This window comes from Pseudorca crassidens, chromosome 8 (assembly GCF_039906515.1).
Source record: "Pseudorca crassidens isolate mPseCra1 chromosome 8, mPseCra1.hap1, whole genome shotgun sequence".
NCBI lineage: Eukaryota > Metazoa > Chordata > Mammalia > Artiodactyla > Delphinidae > Pseudorca > Pseudorca crassidens.
In genome coordinates, this window is record NC_090303.1 from 8,439,621 (window position 1) to 8,464,991 (window position 25,371).

At 43.8% G+C, this 25,371-nt stretch overlaps 1 protein-coding gene across 1 annotated transcript in view; it reads right to left on the minus strand.

The window, feature by feature from the left end:
• Positions 1–25,371, minus strand: part of VOPP1 (VOPP1 WW domain binding protein) — a 92,036-nt gene that overhangs the window by 22,717 nt on the left and 43,948 nt on the right. The window contains exon 2 of the mRNA XM_067745695.1: positions 18,815–18,873. Within this exon, the coding sequence (XP_067601796.1) occupies positions 18,815–18,873 (59 nt within the window). The remainder of the gene's footprint in view (positions 1–18,814; positions 18,874–25,371) is intronic.

Sequence of the window (25,371 nt, forward strand, 5' to 3'; positions counted from 1 at the left end):
AAGTGGCACTACCTGAATGTACAATGCTTATAATGGAATGTGTAAAAGAACTATGGTACCTCCCCAGGGAACGCTCTGTCATTAAGAAAAACAATGAGGTTGCTTTGTATACTGATTTAGAAGAAGATTTATAATCTATAGTTAAGGGGAAAAAATCCAGTTACAGAATATATAGAGAAACATGACATTTTAGAGGCTGTCTTAGTCTGTTCCGGCTGCTATAACAAAATACCACCGGCTTACAAACAACATAAATTTACTTCTCACAGTTCTGGGGGCTGGGAGGTCCAAGATCAAGCTGATGGTCGTGTTTTGGTGAGGGCCCCCTTCCGGTTCACAGCCTGTGTCCTCACATGGTGGATGGCGCAAGGGAGCCCTCTGGAGGCTCTTATACAAGAGCACGAATCCCATTTACAAAAGCTCCACCCTCAGGACCTCAGCTCCTCCCAAAGTCCTTACTTCCTAATACTATCACCTTTGGGGGTTAGGACTCCACGTGTGAATTTGCGGGGGACACAAATATTCAGACCACAACAGGAGTCTAGCGATCCGAAAGGGGGATGACGGTGAAACCTTTCTCCCTGTTCTAAGGACACGAAAATGCCCCCAACTTACACCAGCAGTCTTCAATGAGAAGCCCAACAACAAGGAGTGAGGGAGGAGAAAAATTCTTCTTTTCGGTATCTGTCCCCAGACCAGACACCTCCCCCTCCCCAGGCTGCTTCCAAAGGCTGTGCTCAGCTGCTTCACCAGCTGAAGCCCCCCCTCCCCTGCCCCACCCTGCACACACCTCAGGCTCCCCAAGCTGCTGGGGAGCTGGGCACAGAGGGCGCAGGGCACCGGGCCCAGGTCACAACACAGCCTGCTACTGCTCGGGGGGACCTTGTGTCGCAGGGCCCCTGAACTGACCTTGGCACCAACCTCCTAGCTGGGTGCAGGCTCTGCAAAGCCTGAATCTGGGATCTTGATCTGACACCTGCAAACACTTCACCCATTCACACCATTAATTATTCACAGCTGAGGAATGAACCCAGAAAGAAAGATACGATAAACCAGGGTAATGGGAGTACTTTGAAAGAAGCTTCAACACTCCAATGGGAAACTTGGGCACAGGGCCTGAGAATGGCCTGGTCGAAACCGATAGCCAGAGGAGGGCAGTGCTGGAAGGAACGGCCCTTCCTAGAGCTGCAGGAGGTGGGCCTGAGGCCCGCCCCTGTGTCTCTACTCCCAGGGTTGGTACACGCTCACTCCCTCCCCCGTAGCGGTGGTGTGCACGTAACAGGTACTCAACAAAGCACACACGTCAGGGTCATCAGTGCATGACCCTGATGTGTGTCCTCACTGTTTCATGCATCCTATCTTCCTTTTATATGTCTGACCAAAGTGCTTTCCAACCATCTGTTGCCTTTCACTCTCTCCCTTGAGCTGGGCAGTTGGGGATTCCCTCAAGTCTCAGTGGAGATGATTAAGACAAGCGTCCCCACATTCTCTTCTTCAGTGGTACTTAAGAGCTGAACCAGAAACTAGAATAAGTGTGCAAACACAACACCCAGGACCCAAATGCCCTGCAGCTCTGTTCCATCCACGTGGCGGCCAGAGGTGTGACCCAGTCAGACAGTAAGGCCCCTGAAGACACTGTGGGCCCAGGTGGGTGCTGTCAATTACTTCATTTGTAAAACTAGGTAGGGAGGGTCTTAAGGTTTCCTTGGTATTCCAGGAGACTATAGGTAAATCAAGGACCCCCTTTGGGTCCTTTCCCACTGGCCGGCTCTACAGGGCGCCACTGGTTCATCTTGTTTTTAAATCACTCGTGTCTAGTTAAGAAGACCCAACCCATTTCTAACCTACCCTCAATTTTCTGGAAGGAATTACCAGATCCAACTCTATTCCTAAAGAACAGGAAACATGCACGTCTAAATCACCAGCTTTCTCTGGCTTGTTTAAAATCCAATGAAAACAGTCATGGTTTAAGTAAGCATCCATGTACCTGACTCCCACGAAGGCCCAGTTCAGCACCTAATAAGACATCTCAGGAACCTCCCAGTCTGGAGCAGGGAGTGGTCCCAGGCTCCCAGATCCATTCCACCATCTGACTGTGTGATTAACATCTCCTCCCCACTGTTGTGTCAATACTAAGACCTGCAGAAGAAAGATGACTCACTGCTTAGAAAGGAAATGTTAGGTGATTGCTTTGTACTTGGCAAGCAGGTTGGACCCTTAATGCGCTAAAAACCGTCTCATATCTGTACCCTTGTCTCTGCTACAACACATAAGCCTGCTTGGTCGTTCATTGTTTGTTCTCTATGCTCTAAATGATTCTGCACAGCCAGCCAGAGGGTGTCATAGAATTAAGCAGTATAAGACCTTGGAGATTATATAGCCCAGGAAGTTGGGGCCCAGAAAGGTTAGGAGACTTGATCGAGATCACAGAGCAACCTAATGGCAGAGCAGGGCTAGAGGTCTCTTGACATTAGGCCCCTAAAACAATTTCCATCACTGAAGAATGACAGTGAGTCACTCTTTCCTTCCCCAACCCTGCTCCAGGCCACCACGTGTGAGTTACTAAACGAGTACCGAGTGCTTTCCATGTGCCTGACAGTGTGTCAGCACAGAAGACAGAACTCGTGCCCTCAACGAACCCCCAGTCTAGGGAGGAAACAATGGATGTTTTATTTCAGCAACAGTAAGTCCGAGGATGGAGCGTGGTACCAAAGGACGAGAAGGACACAGGTCCCTCAGCTGAAACGGAGGGAAAAGAAGGGAGGGGAGGAGGAGAGAGGGGCCGCTCTCAAAAGCTCTCGGAAGAGTATGCATGTAGCGTGCTCAGAGAAGTCCACTGCGTGCCGTAAGCACTCAATGAATGTCAGCTGTTATTATTCTTAGTCTTTGTATTACGATTAATTCCCGGACAATTTCCTCGCCGCCGTGGAGCGCTCCGCCTCAGCTACAGTCTGGGAAAAGTCAGGGACACGCTCTGCTCCGTCTTGGTCTGAGGGAGACGCGGAAGCATGGGTGGCTCCCGGTGAGTGCTGGCGGGTGCGCCAGGGCACTGACGTCCTTCCACCACCGTGAACTTCAGAGAAGGCCCTGAGGTCCCTGGGCCCCATACTTGGAGACTCACACGAGTCCAAGCGGCCGACACAGACCCAGCACCCTCCGCCTTCCACCTGGTTCTGCCTCCCACCTCTGCCCTTGGACACTCACATCCTTCCGCGGACGGCGGCTGTGGGCAAGCGAGCCTCGGGGCTACAGATCTCAGCAGAAAGCGTGACATTTCTCATCGACAGGCAGACACTGTTCCTGATCTGAGAGGCCCCCTCTGCCCACAAGGGGGTCGACTGTGGCCGTGGTGGTCCACCAGGGCCCCTCTGGACACTGGAGACAAGCGGAAGGGCCCTCCCAGAGTCACCAGGATTGTACCCCACAGTGAGGCAGGTTCGCCCAGCCCTCCTGCCTCTCTCTGGGGCAGCAGTGCCCACATCTAAAGTCAGGGGCCCCATCTGGTCACCTCTGGACACAGACCCACTGACCCTCTCCAAGCCACCAGGAAACTGCAAATATCAGTGATGATTATAGACGCTAAGGACGCGCAGGGCAGTATCTACCCTCTCAGAAACTGAATGTGGTAGTGACCATGACCACAGCCACGGGACCCCAAGAACCAAGGCGTAGAGGCCAAGGGGTCTGCTGGTGAGAGCAGCTGGAGCAGAGCCAGCCCCGTGCCCCGTGCCTGCCCTCCTGCACACGCAGGAGCGGAGCCCGGGGTGCACCTCCCAGCAGGACAGGCGCTCCCGCCAGCCACCAGGGCATCGAAGTGCTCCAGGATGTGACACTGCACTGGGACTCTTCCCTGACAACTGCCACCTTGGTCTGCAGTGCCCTCTGGACTCTGAACACACAGGAAGGAAGCCAGGCCCTGCAGACGTGTGCAGGCCTGCACGCAGTGGCAAGGGCTCCTCAGCAGGCCCGTCCCCATCTGCTCACCTCACCCGCCCCTGCAGCAGACAGAGGGGCTGAATGAGCAAGTCCTTGGCCCAAGAACAACTCAAGTCGAGAATGAAAGCAAAGGGACGGGACTGGTGAGGCCACGTGACCTCCCTGCTATTTTTAAATCACACTGTTGCTAAGAGGATGTATCTAGTAAGCCCAGAACCAAAGCACAAAAAACGTACATTTTAGGACTTCCCTGGTGGTGCAGGTTAAGAATCTGCCTGCCAATGCAGGGGACACGGGTTCGAGCCCTGGTCCGGGAAAATCCCACATGCTGCAGAACAACTAAGCCTGTGTGCCACAACTACTGAGCCTGTGCTCTAAAGCCCACGAGCCACAACTACTGAGCCCACGAGCCACAACTACTGAAGCCTGCACTCTACAGCCCGCAAGCCACAACTACTGAAGCCTGCACTCTAGAACCCATGAGCCACAACTACTGAGCCCACGAGCCACAACTACTGAAACCTGCACTCTACAGCCCGTGAGCCACAACTACTGAGCCCGTGAGCCACAACTACTGAGCCCCCATGCTGCAACTACTGAAGTCTGCGCGCCTAGAGCCTGTGCCCTGCAACAAGGGAAGCCACTGCAATGAGAAGCCCACGCACTGCAAGGAAGAGTAGCCCCCACTCGCCGCAACTAGAGAAAGCCCGTGTGCAGCAACGAAGACCCAACACAGCCAAAAAAAAAAGAAAAGGTACATTTCAATTAAAAGCTTTTGAAAGCTCAGACTGTAGATAGGAAAGAAAGGTAGTGAAGGACAGATGGAAAGAAAAAAATCATAGGAAAGAGGGTTGAAATATGTGTTGCTTCTCTGTTCAGATTCCAAAGGGACTTTTTCTTCAAAAATGAGAATACCTTTTGCTTGTACATATACATATTCCATAAATGAAAAAATTAAAGAAATCAAAAACCTTGATGAAGGGAGAGGGCAGACAGAGATATAGTTTGGATCAACAAACCAATCAGGGGAGAGTCATTTTACACGTCCAGGTAGCTACAGTGGAAACCTAATTATCTTTTTAAAAAAATTAGCCTCTAGTAGCTTGATGACTACAATGCTAGAATGAAATTCAGGAACATGAAGACAGACAAAGGAAGCAGAAGGAGTGTCTACTTCTGGGACTTCTGGTGAGTCAAATGAAATTAGATTTCAAAAGCAAGAGTAAAATCTGTAAAACAAGTGTGTGACCTGCATGTTCTCTCCCCAGTGTGCTCCGTGGTAAGTTATAAGCACAAAACAGAGGTGTTGTTTGTAACATGTTTTTCCACAGGGGGGAACCCTCAAACAGAATTAAAATACCATCTTGAGTCAACATATCTTTCAGGAATTATCTATCTAGGAGAATCTTACACAAAGCACTTTGCCCAGAAGAAATGGAAGGCAGAATATACCAGGAATATATTTGTTAAATGAGATCTGTCATAACTCATGATTTTTCAATTTAATGTTAAAGGTGCTTCAAAATATTAACTGGTCGGTCACACATTATTGTGTCCCAGCTCCCTGGGGCACAGTACCACCCCTGACCTGCACCACCGGACCCCAACAGCCGGCATGTGGCAGACACTCAACAGGCATCGGGGGATTGAACGAAGGAGGTGTAGCATCCGGCTCCTCGAGCAGTAAGCACGTGGCACCGGACGTGTGTCCAGAGGCAGGTCTGGTGTGCCATGCAGACCACAGTGCTGGACCTTGATGCCCAGGCCCCCAGCAAGGGCAAGCCTGAGCTGTAAGCGAGTCTCCTTTACCTGCACCACCATCTGTGCCACGTCCACAGAAACCACGATGGGGTTGGCTTCCGGGAACGACACACAGGCGCAAGTGCTTCTAGCCTAGGTTGTGATCGGTCTGCGGCTGGTATCTAGCCTGCAGCAAATCGATCCTTGAGCGACGAAAGCTGGGACAGAGTAGAATACATCTAAGTCACTGCTCCTGACTCCCCTTGGATATAAGCACTCCATTGCCCCAGCTTGATGGAAAGCCGGGAGATGAGCTTTCACATGCTAAATGGAGCAGACGGTAAAAAGCAGCTCTTCTGCCAGCAGCACACTGAGCCCGTGGGTGTGTCAGGACATCAACACGCCTCAAGGGTGGAGGCAAGTGGCAAGGTCGGTTTGTGTAAGAACCAACCTTGTGTGCATACACAGCACAGATGCAAGCTACACTTGGGTGTGTATGCATCTGCATATGATTTCAGTGCTGGCCATGCACAGGCCCCGAACTACAATGCCACCGCGCTGTTCACTTCAAAATGGTTCATTCTGTTATGTAAATTTCACCTGTTCTTTTTTTTTTTTAATTGAACTATAGTTGATTTACAATGTTGTGTTTCAGGTGTACAGCAAAGTGATTGTTATGCATATATGTGTGTGTGTATATATGTGTATATATATATACACAATACACACACACACACATATATACACATATATATAAATATATATATATTCTTTTTCAGAATCTTTTCCCTTATAGGTTATTGTAAAATATTGAGTAGAGTTTCCTGTGCTATAAAGTAGGTCCCTGTTGTTTATCTAGTTTATATATAGCAGTGTGTGTATGATAGTCCCAAACTCCTAATTTATCCCTCCCCCTACCTTCCCCCTTTGGTAACCATAAGTTTGTTTTCTAAGTCTGTGGGTCTATTTCTGTTTTGTATATAAGTTCATTTGTATCTTTTTTTTTATATTCCACATATAAGTGATAATCATATGATAGTTGTCTTTCTCTGTCTGGCTTACTTCACTTAGTAGTATGATAATCTCCAGGTCCATCCATGTTGCCACAAATGGCATAATTTCATTCTTTTTTATGGCTGAGTAATATTCCATTATATATGTGGTGTATATATATATATATATATATATATATACCACATCTCCTTTATCCATTCCTCCGTTGATGGACATTTAGGTTGGTTCCATGTCTTAGCTATTGTAAGTAATGCTGCAACGAACATTGGGGTGCGTGTGTCTTTTAAATTAGAGTTTTCATCTTTTCTGGGTATATGCCCAGAAGTAGGATTGCAGGATAATGTTGTAGTTTTATTTTTAGTTTTTAAAGAACCTCCATACTGTTCTCCACAGTGGCTGCACCAATTTACATTATCAGCAACAGTGTAGGAGGTTCCCTTTTCTCCACACCCTCTCTAGCATTTGTTGTTTGTAGATTTTCTGATGATGCCCATTCTAACTGGTGTGAGGTGATAATTCATTGTAGTTTTGATTTGCATTTCTCTAATAATTAGTGATGTTGAGCAGCTTTTCATGTGCTTCTTGGCCATCTGTATGTCCTCTTTGGAGAAATGCTTATTTAGGTCTTCTGCCCATGTTTTGATTGGGTTGTTTGTTTTTTTAATATTGAGCATCATGAGCTGTTTATATATTTTGGAGATTAATCCTTTGTCCGTTGATTTGTTTGCAAATATTTTTTCCCATTCTGAGGGTTGTCTTTTTGTCTTCCTTGTAGTTTCCTTTGCTTTGCAAAAGCTTTTAAAGTTTCATTAGGTCCCATTTGTTTATTTTTGTTTTTATTTCCATTACTCTAGGAGGTGGATCGAAAAAGATCCTGCTATGATTTATGTCAAAGAGTGTTCTTCCTATGTTTTCCTCTAAGAGTTTCATAGTGTCCGGTCTTACATTTAGGTCTCTAATCCATTTTGAGTTTATTTTTGTGTATGGTGTTGGGGAGTGTTCTAATTTCATTCTTTTACACGTAGCTGTCCAGTTTTCCCAGCACCACTTATTGAAGAGACTGTCTTTTCTCCATTGTATATCCTTGCCTCCTTTGTATAGACTAGTTGACCATAGGTGTGTGGGTTTATCTCTGGGCTTTCTATCCTGTTCCATTGATCTATATTTCTATTTTTGTGCCAGTACCATATTGTCTTGATTGCTGTAGCTTTGTAGTATAGTCTGAAGTCAGGGAGTCTGATTCCTCCAACTCCATTTTTTCCCCTCAAGACTGATTTGGCTATTCGGGGTCTTTTGTGTCTCCATACAAATTTTAAGATTTTTTTGTTCTAGTTCTATAAAAAAAAAAACGCCATTGGTAATTTGATAGGGATTGCATTGAATCTGTAGATTGCTTCGGGTAGTAGAGTCATTTTAACAATGTTGAGTCTTCCAATCCAAGAACATGGAATATCTCTCCATCTGTTGGTATCATCTTTAATTTCTTTCAACAGTGTCTTATAGTTTTCTGCATACAGGTCTTTTGTCTTCCTAGGTAGGTTTATTCCTAGATATTTTATTCTTTTTGTTGCAATGGTAAATGGGAGTGTTTCCTTAATTTCTCTTTTAGATTTTTCATCATTAGTGTTTAGGAATGCAAAAGATTTCTGTGCATTAATTTTGTATCCTGCAACTTTACCAAATTCATTGATTAGCTCTAGTAATTTTCTGGTGGCATCTTTAGGATTCTCTATGTATAGTATCATGTCATCTGCAAACAGTGACAGTTTTACTTCTTCTTTTCCAATTTGGATTCCTTTTATTTCTTTTTCTTCTCTGATTGCTGTGACTAGGACTTCCAAAACTATGTTGAATAATAGTGGCGAGAGTGGACATCCTTGTCTGGTTCCTGATCTTAGAGGAAATGCTTTCAGTTTTTCACCATTGAGAATGATGTTTGCTATGGGTTTGTCATACAGGGCCTTTATTATGTTGAGGTAGGTTTCCTCTATGCCCACTTTCTGGAGAGTTTTTATCATAAATGGGTGTTGAATTTTGTCAAAAGCTTTTTCTGCATCTATTGAGATGATCATATGGTTTTTCTTCTTCAATTTGTTAATATGGTGTATCACATTGATTGATTTGCATGTATTGAAGAATCCTTGCATCCCTGGGATTAATCCCACTTGATCATGGTGTATGATCCTTTTAATGTGTTGTTGGATTTTGTTTGCTAATATTTTGTTGAGGATTTTTGCATCTATATTCATCAGTGATATTGGTCTGTAATTTTCTTTTTTAGTAGTATCTTGGTCTGGTTTTGGTTTTAGGGTGGTGGTGGCCTCATGGAATGAGTTTGGGAGTGTTCCTTCCTCTGCAATTTTTTGGAAGAGTTTGAGAAGGATGGGTGTTAGCTCTTCTCTAAATGTTTGATAGAACTCACCTGTGAAGCCATCTGATCCTGGATTTTAGTTTGTTGGAAGATTTTTAATCACAGTTTGAATTTCATTACTTGTGATTGGTCTGTTCATATTTTCTATTTCTTCCTGGTTCAGTCTTGGAAGGTTATACCTTTCTAAGAATTTGTCCATTTCTTCCAGGTTGAACATTTTATTGGCATAGAGTTGTTTGTAGTAATCTCTTATAATCCTTTGTATTTCTGCAGTGTCAGTTGTGATTTCTCCTTTTTCATTTGTAATTTTATTGATTTGAGTCCTCTCCCTCTTGATGAGTCTGGCTAATGGTTTATCTATTTTGTTTATCTTCTCAAAGAACCAGCTTTTAGTTTTATTGATCTTTGCCATTGTTTTCTTTGTTTCTAATTCATTTATTTCTGCTCTGATCTTTATGATTTTTTTCCTTCTACTAACTTTGGGTTTTGTTTGTTCTTCTTTCTCCAGTTCCTTTAGGTGTAATGTTAGATTGTTTATTTGAGATTTTTCTTGTTTCTTGAGGTAGGCCTGTATAGCTACAAACTTCCCTCTTAGAACTGCTTTTGCTGCATCCCATAGGTTTTGGATCGTCGTGTTTTCATTGTCATTTGTCTCTAGGTATTTTTTGATTTCCTCTTTGATTTCTTCAGTGATCTCTTGGTTATTTAGTAACGTATTGTTTAGCCTCCACGTGTTTGTGCTTTTTACCTTTTTTTCCCTGTAACTGATTTCTAATCTCATAGCGTTGTGATCACAAAAGATGCTTGATATGATTTCAATTTTCTTAAATTTACTGAGGCTTGATTCGTGACCCAAGATGTGATCTATCCTGGAGAATGTTCCATGTGCACTTGAGAAGAAAGTGTAATCTGCGGTTTTTGGATGGAATGTCCTATAACTAACAATTAAATCTGTCCGGTTTATTGTGTCATTTAAAGTGTGTGTTTCCTTATTAATTTTCTGTTTGGATGATCTGTCCATTGGTGTAAGTGAGGTGTTAAAGTCCCCCACTATTATTGTGTTACTGTCAATTTCCTCTTTTAGAGCTGTTAGCAGTTGCCTTATATATTGAGGTGCTCCTATGTTGGGTGTATATATATTTCTAATTGTTATATCTTTTTCTTGGATTGATCCCTTGATCATTATGTAGTGTCCTTCCTTGTCTCTTGTAACATTCTTTATTTTAAAGTCTATTTTATCTGATATAATTATTGCTACTCCAGCTTTCTTTTGATATCCATTTGCATGGAATATCTTTTTCCATCTCCTCACTTTCAGTCTGAATGTGTCCCTAGCTCTGAAGTGGGTCTCTTGTAGACAGCATATATATGGGTCTTGTTTTTGTATCCATTCAGCAAGCCTGTGTCTTTTGGTTGGAGCATTTAATCCATTCACATTTAAGGTAATTATCAATATGTATGTTCCTATTACGATTTTCTTAACTGTTATGGGTTTGTTTTTGTAGGTCCTTTTCTTCTCTTGTGTTTCCCACTTAGAGAAGTTCCTTTAGCATTTGTTGTAGAGCTGGTTTGGTGGTGCTGAATTCTCTCAGCTTTTGCTTGTCTGTAAAGCTTTTGATTTCTCCATTGAATCTGAATGAGATCCTTGCTGGGTAGAGTAACCTTTGTTGTAGGTTCTTCCCTTTCATCACTTTAAGTATATCATGCCACTCCCTCTGGCTTGTAGAGTTTCTGCTGAGTAATCAGCTGTTAACCTTATGGGAGTTCCCTTGTATGTTATTTGTCATTTTTCCCTTGTTGCTTTCAATAATTTTTCTTTGTCTTTAATTTTTGCCAATTTGATTACTATGTGTCTCAGCGTGTTTCTCCTTGGGTTCATCCTGTATGGGACTCTGTACTTCCTGGACTTGGGTGGCTATTTCCTTTCCCATGTTAGGGGAGTTTTCGACTATAATCTCTTCAAATATTTTCTCGGGTCCTTTCTCTCTCTCTCTTCTCCTTTTGGGACCCCTATAATGTGAATGTTGTTGCGTTTAATGTTGTCCCAGAGGTCTCTTAGGCTGTCTTTATTTCTTTTCATTCTTTTTTCTTTATTCTGCTCTGCAGCAGTGAAGTCCACCATTCTGTCTTCCAGGTCACTTATCCGTTCTTCTGCCTCAGTTATTCTGCTATTCCTTCTAGTGTAGTTTTCATTTCAGTTATTGTGTTGTTCATCTCTGTTTGTTTGTTCTTTAATTCATCTAGGTCTTTGTTAAACAGTTCTTCCATCTTCTCGATCTTTGCCTCCATTCTTTTTCCAAGGTCCTGGATCACTTTCACTATCATTATTCTGAATTCTTTTTCTGGAAGGTTGCCTATCTTCACTTCATTTCATTATTTTTCTGGGGTTTTATCTTGTTCCTTCATCTGGTACATAGCCCTCTGCCTTTTCATCTTGTCTATCTTTCTGTGAATGTGTTTTTTGTTCCACAGGCTGCAGGATTGTAGTTCTTCTTGCTTCTGCTGTCTGCCCTGTGGTGGATGAGGCTATCTAAGAGGCCTGCACAAGTTACCTGATGGGAGGGACTGGTGGTGGGTACAGCTGGCTGTTGCTTTGGTGGGCAGAGCTAAGTAAAACTTTAATGCACTTGTCTGCTGATGGGTGGGGCTGGGTTCCCTCCCTGTTGGTTTTTTGGCCTGAGGCAACCCAACACTGGAGCCTACCTGGGCTCTTTGGTGGGGCTAATGGTGGAATCTGGGAGGGCTCATGCCAAGGAGTACTTCCCAGAACTTCTGCTGCCAGTGTCCTTGTCCTCACGGTGACACACAGCCACACCCTGCCTCTGCAGGAGACCCTCCAACACTAGCAGGTAGGTCTGGTTCAGTCTCCTATGGGGTCACTGCTCCTTCCCCTGGGTCCCGATGCACACACTACTTTGTGTGTGCCCTCCAAGAGTGGAGTCTCTGTTTCCCCCAGTCCTGTCGAAATCTTGCAATCAAATCCCGCTAGCCTTCAAAGTCTGATTCTCTAGGAATTCCTCCTCCCATTGCCAGGCCCCAAGGTTGGGAAGCCTGACGTGGGGCTCAGAACCTTCACTCCAGTGGGTGGACTTCTGTGGTATAAGTGTTCTCCAGTTTGTGAGTCACCCACCCAGCAGTTATGGGATTTGATTTTATTGTGATTGCGCCCCTCCTACTGGTGTCTCACTGTGGCTACTCCTTTGTCTTTGGATGTGGGGTATCCTTTTTGCTGAGTTCCAGTGTCTTCCTGTTGATGATTGTTCAGCAGTTAGTTGTAATTCTGGTGTTGCTACAAGAGGGAGTGAGAGCACGTCCTTTTACTCTGCCATCTTGAACCCAGTGTATGATCCTTTTAATGTACTGTTGGATTAAGTTTGCTTGTATTTTGTCAAGGATTTTTGCACCTATGTTCATCAGTGATATTGGCCTGTAATTTTCTTTTTTCGTGGTAAGTTTCATCTCAGTTTTGTAAAAAAGTAATAGAGCAAATATTTGACCCCTGATCTTCTGGACCCCAGAACACTTAAAGATCTATTTAAGGACAAGGTTCCAGAATATGGGAAATGAAATCAGGGCAAAACAAGCTGGTAGTAAACAAACTGCAAACGTGAAGACAAGCATCAAGTGCCACGTACTATGCCACACACTGAGGCCAAGCAGATGCACACATCAAGGCCCAATCTCAGAAGCCCTCAGTGGACACACAACACTGTGTGAAGACCCTCTAAGATGCTATATCAGAGCCAACTAGGAAGGAGAAACTTAGGACCCTGCCCGGCAGAGAACATGGAAATGCCTGAGAGGAACCAGCAGAGCCAATGCTGACCAGTGGTGGTGACTGGATGGAAAAGCATCCACTCAAATCCACTTAACATTCAGGGATGTCCCCTGTGTGCCAGGCACTGTCCTAGCATGGAGAGTTCATTTAAAAGTTGTGGGCCCTAATAGGGACATGAAAAGAAGCTCAACATTGCTAATTATTAGAGAAATGCAAATCAAAACTACAATGAGGTACCAACTTACACCAGTCAGAACGGCCATCATCAGAAAGTGTACAAACAATAAATGCTGGAGAGGGTGTGGAGAAAAGGGAACCCTCCTCCACTGTTGGTGGGAATGTAAATTGGTGCAGCCACTATGGAGAACAGTATGGAGGTTCCTTAAAAAACTAAAAATTACCGTATGATCCTGCAATCCCACTCCTGGGCATATATCCGGAAAAGACAAAAGCTCTATTTCAAACATGCACCCCAGTGTTCATTGCAGCAGTATGTACAGTAGCTAAGACATGGAAGCAACCTAAATGTCTATCACCAGATGAATGGATAAGGAAGATGTGGTACATATATACAATGGATTATTTCTCAGCCATAAAAAGAATGAAATAATGCCATTTGCAGCAACATGAATGGACCTAGAGATTATCATACTAAGCAAAATAAGTCAGAAAGAGAAAGACAAATACCATATATCATTTATATGTGGAATCTAAAATACAACACAAATGAACATATCTACAAAACAGAAACAGACATAGAGAACAGACTTGTGGTTGCCAAGGGGAGGGGTGGGGGAGGAAAGGGTTGGGAGTTTGGGATTAGCAGATGCTATAATACACAGGATAGGTAAACAACAAGGTCCTACCATATAGCACAGGGAACTACATTCAATATCTTGTGATAAACCATAATGGAAAATAATATGAAAAGGAATATATATATGTATAACTGAATCACTTTGCTGTACAGCAGAAATTAACACAACATTGTAAATCAACTATACTTCAACAAAAATTTTTTAAAAAGAATGAAATAATGCCATTTGCAGCAACATGGGTGGACCTAGAGATTATCATACTAAGCTGAAGTAAACCAGACAAAGAAAGACATATATCACATGATACCACTTATATGTGGAATCTAAAAAACTATACAAATGAACATACATAAGTTCATTAATACAAAACAGAAATATACTCACAGACATAGAGAACAAACTTATGGCTACCAAAGGGGGAAGGGGGGAAGGATAAATTAGGAGTTTGGGATTAACAGGCACAACTACTAGATAAAATAGATAAACAGCAAGGACCTACTGTTGTACAGGGAACTACATTCAATATCTTGTAATAACCTATAATGGAAAAGAATCTGATAAGAATATATATTCTTTATATATATATATATATATATATATAAAAAAAAATAACTGAGTCACTTTGCTGTACACCTGAAACTAACACAACATTGTAAATAAACTTTACTTCAATTAAAAAAAAAAGACAAATAAGAAAATTTTTAAAATAAAGCTGTGGGCCTTGCCTTCATGGGACTCACAATAAAGAAGATAAAACCAGCCAAGTATCATGGAAACCTGTTTACAGTTGGCTAAGGATTTGAACTTTGTTCCTGACGTTTTTAAGTAGGAGAGTGACACAAAATTTTCAGTAATTTAGAAAGAAGTGAGAACTTGATGGGAGAAGAGAATGAAAGGAGATCCATTATAAAGTCATCTAGAGCATCACTGGAATTCCTATCAAAATTCCAATGGCATTTTTACAGAAATAGAAAAAACAATCCTAAAATTTGTATGGAATCACAAAAGACCTTGAATAGCCAAAGCAACCCTGAAAAGAACTAAGCTGGAGGTATCACACTCCCTGACTTCAGATTATACAACAAAGCTACAGTAATAAAACAGTTTGGTACTGACATGAATATAGACAATGGAACAGAATAAAAAGCCCAGAAATAAACCCTAGCATAAAAGGTCAACTAATATTTAACACAAGAGCCAAAAGCATCCAATGGGGAAAGATAGTCTCTTTAACAAATAGCTCTGGGAAAACTGAAGAAACACATGGAGAAAAATGAAATTGAACCCCTATCTTACACCACTCACAAAAATTAACTTGAAATGGATCTAAAACTCCTAGAAGAAACTGTAGGGAAGAAACTGAAACTCCTCAACACTGGTCTTGGCAATGACTTTGGACATGACACCAAAAGCACAAACAACAAAAACACAAAAAACAAAAGGGACTACATCAAACTAAAACACTTCTGTTCAGCAGAAGAAACACTCAACAAAATGAAAAGGCAGTCTACTGAATGGAAGAAAATATTTGCAAACCATATATCAGATAAGGGATTAATATCTAAAACATACAAGGAACTCATATAACTCAACAGCAAAAAACCCAAATAATCCAATTAAAAAATGGGCAGAGGGGGGCTTCCCTGGTGGCGCAGTGGTTGAGAGTCCACCTGCCGATGCAGGGGACATGGGTTCGTGCCCCAGTCCGGGAGGATCCCACATGCCGCGGAGCGGCTGGGCCCGTGAGCCATGGCTGCTGGGCCTGCGCGTCTGGAGCCTGTGCTCTGCAACGGGAGAGGCCACAACAGTAAGAGGCCTGCATACCGCAAAAAAAAAAAAATGGGCAGAGGAACTGAACAGATCATTTTCCAAAGAAGACACAGAGATAGCCAACAGGTACATGAAAAGTGCTCAATCATCATGAATCAACAGGGAAATGCAAACCAAAACCACACAGAGGTATCACCTCACACCTGTTAGAATGGCTATCATCAAAAAGACAAGATAAGTGTTGGTGTGGAAAAAATGTGAACCCTGTGCACTGTTGGTAGGAATGTAAATTGGTACAGCCACTATGGAGAACAGCAAAAAATTAAAAATAGAGCTGCCAATTCTACTTCTGGGTGTATATGCAAAGGAAGTGGAAACAAGATCTCAAAGAGGTATCTGCAATCTTATGGTTCATTGTAGCATCATTCACAATAGCCAAGACATGGAAACAACCTGTCTGTCGATGGATGAATGGATAAAGACGATCTGGTACATATATACACAATGGAATTTTATTCAGTCCTGAGGAAGAGGGAAATCCTGCCATTTGCAACAACATAGATGGACTTTGAGGGCATTATGCTAAGCGAAATAAGACAGAGAAAGATAAATCGTTATGATCTCACTTACATGTGGAATCTAAAACACAGAACTCTTAGAAAAAGAGGGTAGGACTTCCCTGGTGGCACAGTGGTTAAGAATCCACCTGCCGGGCTTCCCTGGTGGCACAGTGGTTGGGAGTCTGCCTGCCGATGCAGGGGACACAGGTTCGTGCCCCGGTCCGGGAGGATCCCACATGCCGCAGAGCGGCTGGGCCCGTGAGCCATGGCCGCTGAGTCTGAGCGTCCAGAGCCTGTGCTCCGCAACGGGAGAGGCCACAACAGTGAGAAGCCTGCGTACCACAAAAAAAAAAAAAAAAAAAAAGAATCCACCTGCCAATGCAGGGGACACGGGTTCAAGCCCTGGTCCAGGAAGATCCCACATGCCGCGGAACAACTAAGCCTGTGCGCCACAACTACTGAGCCTGTGCTCTAGAGCCCGCGAGCTACAACTACTGAGCCTGAGTGCCACAACTACTGAAGCCCGTGCGCCTAGAGCCCGTGCTCCGCAAGGAGAAGCCCGTGCATCGCAATGAAGAGCAGCCCCTGCTCGCCACAGCTAGAGAAAGCCCGTGCGCAGCAACGAAGACCCAATGCAGCCAAAAATAAATAAATAAATTTATTAAAAAGAAAAAGAGGGTAGAATGGTGGTTACCAGGGACTGGGGCAGGGGGCGTGGAATGAGGAGACGTGTTAAGGAGTACAAACTTCCAGTTATAAGATAAATAAGTAGTTCTGGGGCTCTAATGTACAGCATGGTGATTATAGTTAACAATACTTTATTATATACTTTAAAGTTACTAAAAGAGTACATCTTAAATGTTCTCATCACCAAAAAAATGTAATTATGTGATGTGATGTAGGTGTTAGCTAACGCTATTGTGGTAATCATTTTGTAATATATAAGTGTATCAAATCATCACGTTATACACCTTAAACCTATACAATGTTATATGCCAATTATAGCTCAGTAACACTGGGCGGGGGGAGTTTATACAGTGCTTCAGATGAGCATTGACAGAGGTATGGACTCAGGTGGAGGCAGTGGGAACAGAGAGGAGAGGAATGGCTAGGGGATTAAGTGACATAAATTCATGTAAGGGACGTAAAACTGCCTAGCCTATATTAAGTGCTCAATGAATGTCACCTGTTGTTACTTTTATACTGAGCTTCAGTACTCTAAAAGCAGAGTGACTTTACTTTTTAATTTTTAGGACCCTTCCCCTCACTATCAGCAGAGAAGAGAGGTGAAAGGAATCCAAACCAGCAGGTCTGAGTGACAAAACAGGGCTTGTCTCTGTATTTTCTGTCAATGCAAAAACACTTTCAAAATATGTAGTGAATAAATAACGTATAAAGGAACAAACGAGCAAGTAAGTACAAGAACAGCAAGGACCTCTGACTACCAACCTCTGAAAAACCAGGAAATGGTTCATCAGCTGATCTACAAAAAAGCTGGAGAAAGAGCTCAAAGGAAGACACGGTTGATTCACACCTGCCACACCTGCGTAAGAAGTTGAATCAAGAACTAAAGCTTCCCAGGGAAAACCCACTGTACTAAGAACCAAGTTTTTCATCTCCCTTTTATCCCACAACCATTTTTCTTCAACCTGACGACTCTGTAATTAGAACCGAAGCCCTTTTGCTGCTGCTTTACCTTCCAAGTGGATTTTGTCTTTTTGCAGTTGCAGAGGATTTCTGCCAGGACTCCCACCACGTAGGGCAGTAAGGACTCCTGCTTGTTGATATGAAGCCAAGGCTGGAAAACTGCCCATTTCCCTGTGCTTCGTCCCCATTCACAGCCCAGCAACCTTCCCCACCTACACTGGTCTCTCTGAGATTAAAAACTCCCCAAGAATGCCAGGTAAGAAAAACATACATCTTAGCCAATTAAGAACTAATCCTCTTTGTGTAGTATTTCCTGTCCAATCTCCCTATATACTAGAAAAGAGAGTGTTTCTTCTATAACACAATTATATGCATTACTGAAATTTCTCATGTTTCACAAAATTCAATAGAAGAGTTTCTGGGAAAAATTAATTGGGCTCATTCCACTCAAAACTTACAGAACTTCAAAACACTATCAAAAATAATAATTAATAATCTAGAGAGTTAATCTGGCCACCTAGGCAGGTGGCTCAGCAGAGCTAGTGGCTAACACAGCAGATATTAAAAATACAGAAAAACAATAGGGAGAAAATATGGCAATGCTTTTAATAAGAGTAATATTGGCAGGTGCTGAGGGCACAGGAAGAGGCATAACCTGCCCTGAACCAAGAGCCATACAAGGCTGACTGCACCTGCCTGGGGAGGGGCCAGGCTGGGTGACCCTTGTGATCACTGTCGTCTCTCTCTCTCTCTCTCTCTCTCTCTCTCCCCCTCCCTCTCTCTCTCTCTCTCACACAGTCACAGCAGCTGAGCTAAGTACTTTGTCCTGTCCTGCTCAAGTTCAAAATTCTTTCCCACTACCTTTCCTCCCTTTGCCTAGGAAGATTTGTATAAACCAGCATAACTCTGGCCTTGTTCAGACATTTTGCCCTTTGTGACCAATCATGTACAAGCTAACATGCCTCACAGAACAGAGCACCCAGAATTCCATGCTGTCCTCAGAGCAGCTGGTCTGGGTGGAGAGCATCCTTAGGGAGGTCGCCTGCTCATTGTGGGGTGGAGGCCTCGTGAGGCTGGGCATGCCCCATCCCATAACCAGTCCTGTGACCTATGAAAGAAATAATTCCCAGAGAAAGATGTGCCCACAGAATCAAACCAACAGATAAGTGCAAATACTTACATGTAATAGGTTGGATAGAGTCCTTCAAAATACCAGCAATGCTTTTTGGCCTCTGTGCACTGGAAATAGAAGGAAGAAAAGCTTTGTCAGTGAAAAGTAGTTTGCATATTGTTGAGAAGATCCCATGAAAAGAAACAAGGAAGGATGAGTGAATGCAGCTTAAAGCGTGAGAAGCAGGGGTTGGGGGGACGATGAACTAGAGGGAGATCCATCCCCAACATGACTTGTTATTTCTTCAAAATTTTTGAAAGAGAAGAAAACATAGGAAAACATCTATTTCCCTATAATTTTTCTAGCTTTTCATAGCTCTAAATACAAGGGGTGGGGGGACTTCCCTGGTGGTCCAGTGGCTAAGATTCTGTGCTCCCAATGCACGGGGCCCGGGTTCGATCCCTGGTCGGGGAACTAGATCCCACATGCCACAAGTAAGAGTTCACATGCCGCAACTCAAGACCCAGCAGGCTGCAACGAAGATCCCGTGTGCCACAGCTAAGACCCAGCCCAGCCAAATAAATAAAAAACTAAATGGGGATGAATAATTCATTAAAAATGCAGATTAAAAACAATCCATTCTTAAAAATTCACATGCTATGACACTTCAAATATCTAAAGAATGATAGAAGTAAATTATTACAAAGATTTCACCCAATTTTTGGTTTTGAAAGACATTTCCCAGAGTCTTAACATTTCCAGACCTTTATATTTCAGAATACAGCTGACCCTCGAACAACGCAGACGTTCGGGGCACCCACTGTCCACACAGTTGAAAATTCGCGTAGAACTTTGGTCAGCCCTCCGTCCCCACAGATTGTGTAGTGCTGTCGTATTTACCACGGAAAACAATTCAGGTATAAGTGGATCCATGCAGTTCAAACCTACGTTGTTCAAGGGTCCCCTGTCTTCCAAAAGCCATATTCAAGTCGTTGATTCCCCAGTGGGCACCCTCGTCTGCCAGACTCTGTGAGGCAGAACTGACCTGACACATCCGCAGGGGCCCTGCCCTTGATCATTCCCAGGGAGGAGAAAGACGGAAGAGGGGGACAAGGAGAGACTTCCCTGTGTTTTCCAAGGAAGTGGATGCTGAACTTTCTGGAGGGGAGGGCAGGGCAGAGCAGGTGCGATGCCACCCTGAAGGCTTCAGTATCTCAAACACCTGACAAGTAAGAGGAAGCCAGTGGCACCAACTGCAAGTGAGCGCTCCAAGCAGAAACGCTCTGACCTAGCTGAGCAAGGCTCTTCTAAAATTAATCCACTCATGCCATCACTTTAAAAATACACGACTTCCTACCTCCATGATCCATGTTCATCGTTCCCTACCAGCAGGAAAAGGCACAGTGAAAACAAAGCTTTCTTTGGGCAAGGCAGGGACGAACTGTCTTGTCCAGTGCCTACCCCTGCAGGAGTATGGTGATGTCCTCCTGCCTCAGTCTGCCTGACAGCTGTAGAAGTTCAGAAACAGACCCCAAATCTATTGCAGAATGCCAAGGGAGAAGTGAGTTCAAATGTTATGTGTTGGACTTCCCTGGTGGCGCAGTGGTTAAGAATCCGCCTGCCAATGCAGGGGACACGGGTTCTGAGCCCTGATCCGGGAAGATCCCACATGCCACGGAGCAACAAAGCCCGTGCGCCACAACTACTGAGCCTGCGCTCTAGAGTCCGTGAGCCACAACTACTGAAGCCTGCATGCCTAGAGCCCGTGCTCTGCAACAAGAGAAGCCATGAGAATGAGAAGCCCGTGCACCACAACAAAGAGTAGACCCCGCTCGCTGCAACTAGAGAAAGTCCGCGCGCAGCAACGAAGACCCAACACAGCCAAATAAATAAATAAATATATTAAAAAATTGTTATGTGTTATGCTGGCTAAATTAGATGAGTTATGAAAAGAGCATGAAACGTGGGATTTTAAAAATATATATATGCTTTAAGACACTCAGAAGCACATTCAGGCAACCTGAAGTGACCCAGTTTTATTAATGGAAAATGAGTTTAATTTAGACTAGGTTAGCTCTTGTCCAGTTCAAGAAATGAAGTTCAGACAGCTGAAGAAATCAATTTATTTTGGCAAGGAAGAGCAATTTCAGGTCTCTGCCCTAAATTACAACTCATTTCACTAGAGTCTTCTACGATAAACTGAGAAACTGGGTCTTATTTCCAGGTGGCATTTCCAACGTCTCTTCTTCATTCTCCATCACCGCTAGAGACAGACACACTTTCTTGGAATTTGACACTCAAGTTCCACACACAGTCAAGAAACGGTGCCCCTGATGCCAGTCCCGAAGCTCAGGACACCAGAGCCCAAGTCCAAAACCCCTCCCTTGGACTTCCCTGGTGGCGCAGTGGTTAAGAATCCGCCTGCCAATGCAGGGGACACGGGTTCTCAGCCCTGGTCCAGGAAGATCCCACATGCCGCAGAGCAACTAAGCCCATGCACCACAACTACTGAGCCTGCGCTCTAGAGCCTGCAAGCCACAACTACTGAGCCCACGCACCTGGAGCCCATTGCGCTGCAACTACTGAGCCCGCATGCCACAACTACTGAGCCCACGTGCCTAGTGCCCGTGCTCTGCAACAAGAGAAGCCGCCACAGTGAGAAGCCCGTGCACCGCAAGGAAGACAACGCAGCCAAAAATAAATAAATAAAAATTAAAAAAAAAACAAAACCTCCCTTCCTGCTGCCCTGGCCACCCCAAAAGGCATCTCAACGGAGACTCAGGGCAACGGGCCCAGATTTTTTTTTAACTCCACTCTCCCCGGCCCAAAGAGATTCCCTAAGTGCCATCACGGAGCTCCTACACAGGCCACCCCTTTGCCAGGAGTGACCACATGGAGGGAGCTGGGATTAACGCGCACACGAAACTTACAAGGACACCCTCTCCTCCTGGGCCCTCAGATGCCAAGGTCACTAGCTCCACCCACTCGCGCTCAGACCTCCCACAGTCTCTTCCCAGCGTTTGCTGGGGTATCCAGTAACTCCACTGGTGCTTGTTTGTTACTCTTTCTCAGTTCTTTGCTGATAACCTTTCACCATTTTTCACTAAGCCACTCAAGTAAGACCAATTTTTAAAGTATGAACCCCGTTTGTTCCTTTATTAGAGATTCTCTTAAGAAAATGTTGCGGCCATATTTCCTGAGAAGAGAAAAATCCCTTTTAAACTGAGCTGCTTGAAATTTGCTAATATCCAGGCAAGGTCTTCACTACTTTTGGACGCTGGACTTTTTACAACAGCTTTCCTGTAAGGAATGTCGATACCGTAGCAACACGTATATATGGTACCTCACAAAAGTTAACACATTATTATACCATTTTAGAGCTGGAGAATAGGAAGAACGCAAGTCACATTTCATGAATCAACTGAAAAACAGTGAATGAGGACTGGGGAGCTCTGATCCTTTCCATTGCTGAGTCTCTCCTCCAGTAAACGCTGGTTAACTGCACACCGGTGTCCAAGTCGGTTTGCACAGCATCCGAGAGGCCTCGTGCTAAAAATGGAGATTAGGTTCCACAGGTAGGAAGTGCAGAGGGAGATTCCTGCTGGAAACCACCCAGGATGAAGAGCCAGTTCCTGCCAAGTGAAAGTCCACCAGCAGAGCCACAGTTAGCCTACCGATTGCAATTTCCAAATCAGCATAAACACCAGGATTCCGGGCAGAGCCAGACAGCTTGGAACTTTGCAGATGTGGTCAAAATGGGAGTTTGTAAAGGATGAGTGACGCGGGGCTTTCCAGAATACTGCCCAACAATGCTGGGCTGTCAGAGGCAACACCACAGGCAGGCAGATGGCAGCATGGGGAAAAGCAGACAGAAGCACTGTGCCAGGTTCCACGGCACAGGGGCCCGGATGAATCCACCCCACAGAGGAAGGATGGATTAAAGCCTAGAAAACTGGGTTCCAATCCTGACTGCCACTCACCAGCCACGTTGCCAGTTAGTCCGGATCTCAGCTTCCTTACTTCTGAAACAGGACAGATCGGTGCTTTGTGACCACCTAGAGGGGTGGGACAGGGCGGGTGGGAAGGAGACGCAAGAGGGAGGAGATATGGGGATATATGTATATGTACAGCTGATTCACTTTGTTATAAAGCAGAAACTAACACACCACTGTAAAGCAATTATACTCCAATAAAGATGTTATAAAAAAGTCAAAAATAAATAAAACAGGACAGACTCTCCTCCCTGCTGAATGTATAAGACGGCTTTATGAAGTAACTGAGACCGCACATATCTAAATGCCAGACCGGGGCATAGCTGACTAAATGCCACAGCCACCGTTAGCAACTCTAGCCCGAAATGCACACCCTGAAGCCAGCTTTCTCAATTCTCTAGAACAAATGACTTCCAAGGCTCATTTTTCCCGTGACCATCTATCATTTAAGCAGAAGCCATGCTTCCGAACCTCCTGAGAACAAAGATTCTAAATATGTAATACCTTACATTTTGGAAAACTCTGTGGTATGCAGTTTTCCAAAATCTCCCTAAAAACAATAAGCCCCTCTCCAAAAAGACTTTGAAAAGTAAATAAGGGGGGAAAAATCAATTTCAGGGTTTTACGTCTACCCCTAAAAGTAGCTCTATGCATTCTGCAAAGATACTACCGTGATTTCTCAAAAACTGACCCTCTACTGAAACAGAAAATACACTTGTTAGGAGAGGTCAGGTCGGCTACTTTCTGTCACTGACTGGGCGCCCACAATAGCCAAGATGCTCTACCACGTTCCGGGCAAACGGCAGGCCTTCAAAGAGCTCGTGATGTGTCTAGTGGAAGCACTGATAGCACAAGCATCTATTTCCTGAAGAGAGTGTAAAGAGTAGCGACATACAATTTACAAACTATTAACAAAGCAGAATCTGTGGAATTGTGAGAGAACATCTAGTGTCAGGAGAAATCCAAGTGAGGGAATGTAAGCTTTAAACTGGAAAGGCTTGTAAGACATCTGTACTCAGGAAAGAATCCCAGTGGCCTGTTATTGAAGGACTAGGATATCTATAAATGTAGTTAAGCCCTCCTAAATATAGTTATCCATAGTTAGCCAAGATCTAAATAAGCCCCAAAGAACAAATCCTTGCTAATCCCAAATAATAATCGTCATGCTGACATAAATTATTCTACATCTATCTCTACTGCCTATAGGAAGAACCAGGATGCCACCATTTAATAAAATAGTACATCCTTTTTCTATTCCAAGCTCAAAGAATAGCTGTACCACAATTCTGATCGACTCTGAGAGAAGTGAATCCACCTGTGACTTTGGGACACGTGGTAGTCAAGAGCAAAGTCGAAGGGATTCAAAGCACGGAGGATTTTATCTAAATCCTACCATTCTTCCTTCTGTTCAGTGGCAGTTTAGGTGGGATCTTTAAATGAATAGCAAACTGGCAAACGAGGGCTTCACTAACAGAACTAATCCCACCCACACCTGGAAAGTAAGGATCCTTATTTTACTTATTGTGGTAATAACTTTAGCCAGTCTGTCCGTGGGCCAGTAAGCCCACAATCTGCTCTGCCCCAAGAGAAATCAGCCCGACGACTCTCTCCGCGCTGTGCTGGGACAAGGTGCTGCTTTCACACTGGTCAAAAGCTGAACTCAGATGCGCCTTGAGATCCGGCTGCGTTCAGTTCAGCCCAGTTAGCATGGGCTCCACACTCTGCAGTCTGAAAGAGGGAGCCTCCCGGACGCTGGTGGGTTTTGTGCTCAGGACCAGGGACAGAGGCACGAGGCGTGGAGAGGCCTTGAAGTCTGATCAAGAATTTATGGAGGGAGTGACAGTTAATTATCTCAAGGTCTCCGAATTTCAAATAATAAATAGGAATGATCATGCTTTAAATTCCTGTACTGGAATTTAAATCAATTCCCTAAGTGTTTATTACTTAATCCTTGGGTTTCTGGACATTCATTTTTTTCAGGAGCACATTTCCAAGGAACCTTGGTTTTTTTGTGTTTGTTTTGTTGTTGCTGCTGTCTTTAGAAATAAGAGTATGAGGCTGCTCATAAACATCATTTATTAAAGGAGAAAAAAGCAGAGAAACTCAAGAAAACAGAATTAAAGAATCTTCCAGTGTCTTACAGAAGAAACCACATCATAAATGGCCAGCAAATAACCAACAGAGAGGTAGCACTATCTACTAATATCCTGAAGATCTTAGGGTCATGGAGACTATAAGACATAAGTAGTCCCAGCTGCATAGCCCTGAGAAAATTCTGTGAACTCCCATAACTTACTCTAAATAAAGTCTCTGCTTTATCTGCTTTGGTTTTTCATAAAAGAATGGTAGGAGAGCAGATTTCCTCAAGTTCAATTAGATCACCAAAATTAAAAGGAAAATAGAGGAAAGCATTCAAATAGAATAAGACTAATGCCCTTAAACAATAAAGAGCTTATATAATCCAATAAGAAAGGATAAAAATCCCAATAGGAAAAAATAAAAGTGATAGAAATGAGAATTCTTCAAAGAAGAAACACAAAAGATCAATAAACCTATTTGAAAAGATGCAGTTCATTAGTAATCAAATAAATGTAAATTATAATAGTATGGATTTATATATCAAATTATTTAATG